The sequence below is a fragment of the Dromaius novaehollandiae genome, chromosome 15, assembly GCF_036370855.1.
Source record: "Dromaius novaehollandiae isolate bDroNov1 chromosome 15, bDroNov1.hap1, whole genome shotgun sequence".
Lineage (NCBI taxonomy): Eukaryota > Metazoa > Chordata > Aves > Casuariiformes > Dromaiidae > Dromaius > Dromaius novaehollandiae.
Genome location: NC_088112.1, coordinates 1706415 through 1711090, shown reverse-complemented (window position 1 = coordinate 1711090; position 4676 = coordinate 1706415). Strand labels below are relative to the sequence as shown.

The window sequence follows — 4676 nt, the reverse complement described above, 5'->3', positions numbered from 1 at the left end:
GTGTAGCTGAAGAAAAGCAGGCTTTGTCAACAGTCTCAGGTCTCTGCTTTATTGCCAGTGTTCCTATACCCACTTCCACGATAACAGGAACTAAAATGACACCTGAAAACCCAAGGCTTTCTTGCCAAGTAAACCTCAGCTCAAGAGCCTAGAAGACAGTCACCCACAAGGACGGCAAGAGACACAAACTCTGACATCAGACAGCCAACCACGTTTGGCAACGTGGCTCACACCTCACAATTACTGACGTATCTCCTGGGAAAGGAAAGCTAAGTCATGCTCCTTAGAGGGGAATGGGGAGTTTCAAGGGTTCTCCAAGTTGTCAACATAAGGCACAGATTAAAAGAATAATGCCAGTTTATTTTTAAAAATAACTGTCAGAAAGACAAAATACAATGCCTACCGTAGCAGGTTACATGGCAAGGCTACAGTCAGGAAACATGAGTGAGGTGCCTCTATAAAGGCCTTCCTTCACCAAGAACAAGTCCTCCAGCAATACATCTTGCTTCATGTGGCAATAGAGCTACACGTCTCTTACATCTCTCTTGGTTGGCGCTCTTCTGCCAGAACCACTCTGTATCACAAAGTGCATGAACTACATACTTGGAAATACGAAACCGTCCCATTATCTGTCCCAGCTACAAACTAATTGTGTAGTACTTCACGAACAAATAGATGCCATACAAGGCAGGGGGGCAGAAAACCATGAAGTACCAACAGAGGTCACCTTGCATGAATGAAAGAGAGACTCAAAGAGGAGGAGGAGGAGGAGGACAGCGTTCTCCGTAAGAGAGAAGACTGCAGAGCAGCATCCTGTGTGAGCATCAGCAGCCAGAAATAAAATCTTCGTTCGAATTGGCCTACATGCAAGACAGCAAAATGTATATGAATGAGGGCACGCCATACAACATGAAAGGAGGCTAAAAGAGGCACTAAGGTTAAGACTTCTGGGGACAGAGAAGAAAACAACGGATTTCATTCCACGTTATGCAAACTGCAGGTTCAACGAAAGTCTGAATTCTGCGTGCAGTTCATCACCTCCCGAATGCGATAAAGAGAAGAGAGAACAGTGAGAGTTTCAGAGACCACCATCAAGCTGACCAAAACTCTGGAGGAACTTCTCTTTGAGGAACGATTCCCCATGTTCAAAGAGAAATGACTGAAAGGGACACACGGCAGAGGTCTTCACAAGCAGGGGTAGATGGAGAATGACAGCGAGCAACCATATGCAGCTCTCGAAGGCACAACATCCTCAGCAACCTCCTCCAACTTCGAAGTTAGACCTGCTTTAAGCACGGGGACAGCACTGCAGACTTCCACACGTTCCTTCCATCCCAAATCATGCTCTGGATCTCTCTGTTCACTTCTAGGTCCTCGACAACAAAAAAAGGTAGCGGATCCTACAGGGAGCAGGAGCCTGCTCTCCCGTAACACCTCAGCCAGAAATAGAAAGGGAACCGCTCATGCGGAATACTTCGCAGCGTAACACTATGGAAAATGTTTACAGGAGAGATCCTAGCAAACCCCAGGCTCCAGAAGGTAGACTCTTTCTCAAAGCTCACTTCAGCTCTGAGAGCTATTGCAAGCGCAGGGAAACACACGGGACCTCGCGGCCAACAGCCAGAGATCAAGGACCTGACAAGCACCGGCCCCCCGCAGGCGCCAAGAGGCGATTCCAAAGGGCTCAGGCGAGAACCGTGAAAGTGTTTCCGGGAGACCCGCAGGTGAGAAGAGGGGGAAAAGAAAGTGCCACTGACCGTGTCCAGGAGGGCGGGCGGATCCTGCGGCGTCTCCTTCGCCGCGGCGCCGGCGGGCGGCGGGAAGTTGGGGCTGAAAACCATGAGGTCGCTCTTGCCCGCGCCGTCCGCCACGCACAGGCTCCGGCTCTGGCGCTGCGAGTACGACCAGCTGCCCACTTCGCTGGCGCACACCAGCGTCGCCGGCCCGGGCCCCGACAGCACGGCCGCCCGCGGCGCCCACCGCGACGCCCCGTACAGCACCACCGCCAGCAGGAACAGGCTCGACACCGCGCAGATGGCCACCACCAGCCACACGTTCGTCGTCGCCGCCGCCGCCGCCGCCGCCGCCGCCGCCGCGCCGCCCTCGGCGCCCGCCGCCGGCCGCAGCCCCGACAGCGACGAGCCCGCGCCCGCCGCCGCCGCCGCCAGCGCCGCCTCGGCGCCCTCGCCCAGCGACACGCTCAGCGTGGCCGTGGCCGAGCGCGCCGGCTCGCCGTGGTCCCGCACCACGATGACCAGCGTCTGCCGCGGGCCGTCCGCCTCCTCCAGCGCCCGCGCCGTGCTCACCTCGCCGCTGTACAGCCCCACGCGGAACGCGCCCTTGCCCCGCGGCTCCCGCAGCTCGTAGCGCAGCCACGCGTTGTAGCCCGAGTCCGCGTCCACCGCGCGGATCTTCGCCACCACCTGCCCCGCCGGCGACCCCCACGCCGCCCACGCCCACAGCGACGACCCCGACGACGACGGCCCCGACGACGACGACGACGACGACGCGCCGCCAGCCCAGGGCCCCGCGCCGCCGCCCGCGGGCGGCAGCAGCGCCGGCGCGTTGTCGTTCTCGTCCACGACGAAGAGCTGCACCGTGGCGTTGCCGCACAGCGCCGGCTGCCCCGCGTCCACCGCGCGCACCTCGAACTGCAGCACCTGCAGCTCCTCGTAGTCGAAGGGCTGCAGCGCCCACAGCCGACCGCTCTCCGCGTCCACCGACACGTAGCTCGACGCCGACCGCGCCCCCGCGCCCGCGCCGCCCTCCGCCACCGAGTAGCTCACGCGCCCGTTGCCCGCCTCGTCGGGGTCCCGCGCCCACAGCCGCGCCAGCTCCGCGCCCGCCGCGTTGTTCTCCCGCGCCAGCACCGTGTACACGGCCTGCGCGAACGCCGGCGCGTTGTCGTTCACGTCCGACACCGGCACCCGCAGCCCGCGGCTGGCGCGCAGCGGCGGCGCCCCGCCGTCCTCCGCCCGCACCTCCACCTCGTACTCCGCCACCCGCTCCCGGTCCAGCGCCTCCCGCAGCACCAGCGAGTACGAGCCCTCGAACGTCGCCACCAGCCCGAACGGCGCCGCCGGCCACACCGCGCACCGCACCCGGCCGTTCGCCCCCGAGTCCCGGTCCGACACGCTCAGCAGCGCCACCACCGTCCCCACCGCCGCGTCCTCCGGCACCGGCACCGACAGCGACGTCACCCACACCTCCGGCGCGTTGTCGTTCACGTCCAGCACCTCCACTACCACTTTGCAGTGCCCCGATAACGGAGGCGTACCCCTGTCTTTCGCTTCCACTTGTATCTCGTATAGACGAACGTCCTCAAAATCCAGGGGACCCGAGAGCTTCAGCTCCCCTGTGCTTGAATCTAGCACGAACTGGTCTCTTCCACTGGCAGGAAACAAGCTGCTCGCAGTGAACACAACTTCCCTGTTCATTCCCTCGTCCGGATCCGTGGCGCTCACGCGCACCACCAGCGTCCCCTCTGCAGCGCTCTCCGCCAGCTGCACTTTATAGACCGACTGGTTGAACTCGGGCGCGTTGTCGTTCACATCCAGCACCGAGATCACCAGCTCCATCGTGCCCGACAGCGACGGTCTGCCGCCGTCACTCGCCGTCAGCACCAACCGGTGCACCGCCATCGCCTCCCGGTCCAGCGCCTTCGACAGAATCAAAAACAACGACTCGCGATAGTCTTCGCTCCGCTGCAACTCCAGAGTGAAATGCTCGCTCGGGCTGAGTTTGTAGGAGAGCTGCGCGTTGGCTCCGATGTCTGCGTCCGACGCGCCCTCCAGCGGGAAGCGCGAGCCCGGCAGCGTTAAGGACTCGGCGACAGTGAGGTTCTTGCGGGCGGCGGGGAAGAGCGGGGCATTGTCGTTGATGTCGGTGACCTCCAGCTCCACGTGAAAGACGCGCAGCGGCCGGTCCACCAGCACCTCCAGGCGCAGGGCGCACGGCGCGCTCTTGCCGCACAGCTCCTCGCGGTCGAGCCGCGAGCTCAGCACCAGCGCCCCGCTCGCCCCGCTCACCTCCACGCTCGCCCGCCGGCCCTTCGCCACCAGCCGCAGCCGACGCGCCTCCAGCTCGCCCGCCTCCAGCCCCAGGTCCTGCGCCAGACGACCCACCACCGTGCCGGCCTTGGCTTCCTCCGGCACCGAGTAGCGCACCTGGCCGCCGCCCAGCGCCCAGGCCGCCTGCAGCACCAGCACCCGCAAAGCCGCCTTCCAGATCAGCCCGGGTGGCTCCCAAAAGCCCATCTCAATCAGTGTTTTCTTCTTCTGCCACCGTTTCGATACTGACATGTGTAGGGATACGAATTTGGATGACCGCAGGAGAATAATCCTTTCTCAGTTGCTGAACTGCAGCATCGGCTTCCCTGCAGCTTTTTTTTGTAATCTGCGTTATTTTTTATTGGTACCGGAAGTCGTTTCCCCGCCCCACCCCCCTTTATCATTCTTTTTTTTAGGTCAGAGCGGCATCATGTGGCATTCTGTGCGAACTGCCTGTTTCTCCTCATGTCTCGCTGGACTGGCTCTGTCCTTGCCATCTTTCATTCCGTGCTCTTCAATTCTGCGCCACTTTGGTGCCGAGTAGTTAGCGCCATCATTTTCGCTGTGCTTATTTGAGAGACGCACACATCATTTTCGTAATGAGATCCCACCCCGTCCTGCTGTTGT

The 4676-nt window shown here is 61.2% G+C and overlaps 1 protein-coding gene across 1 annotated transcript; it reads right to left on the bottom strand.

The window, feature by feature from the left end:
- Positions 1-236: 236 nt before the first annotated feature.
- Positions 237-4444, bottom strand: LOC135329991 (protocadherin alpha-2-like). Its single transcript, XM_064520750.1, has one exon. The coding sequence runs from the start codon at positions 4299-4301 to the stop codon at positions 1401-1403; it is 2901 nt and encodes a 966-aa protein (XP_064376820.1). The 5' UTR covers positions 4302-4444; the 3' UTR covers positions 237-1400.
- Positions 4445-4676: the final 232 nt, after the last annotated feature.

Excerpts from the sequence above, each read along its gene's own strand:
- LOC135329991 (XM_064520750.1), bottom strand. The coding sequence starts at position 4,301 with ATGTCAGTATCGAAACGGTGGCAGAAGAAGAAAACACTGATTGAGATG.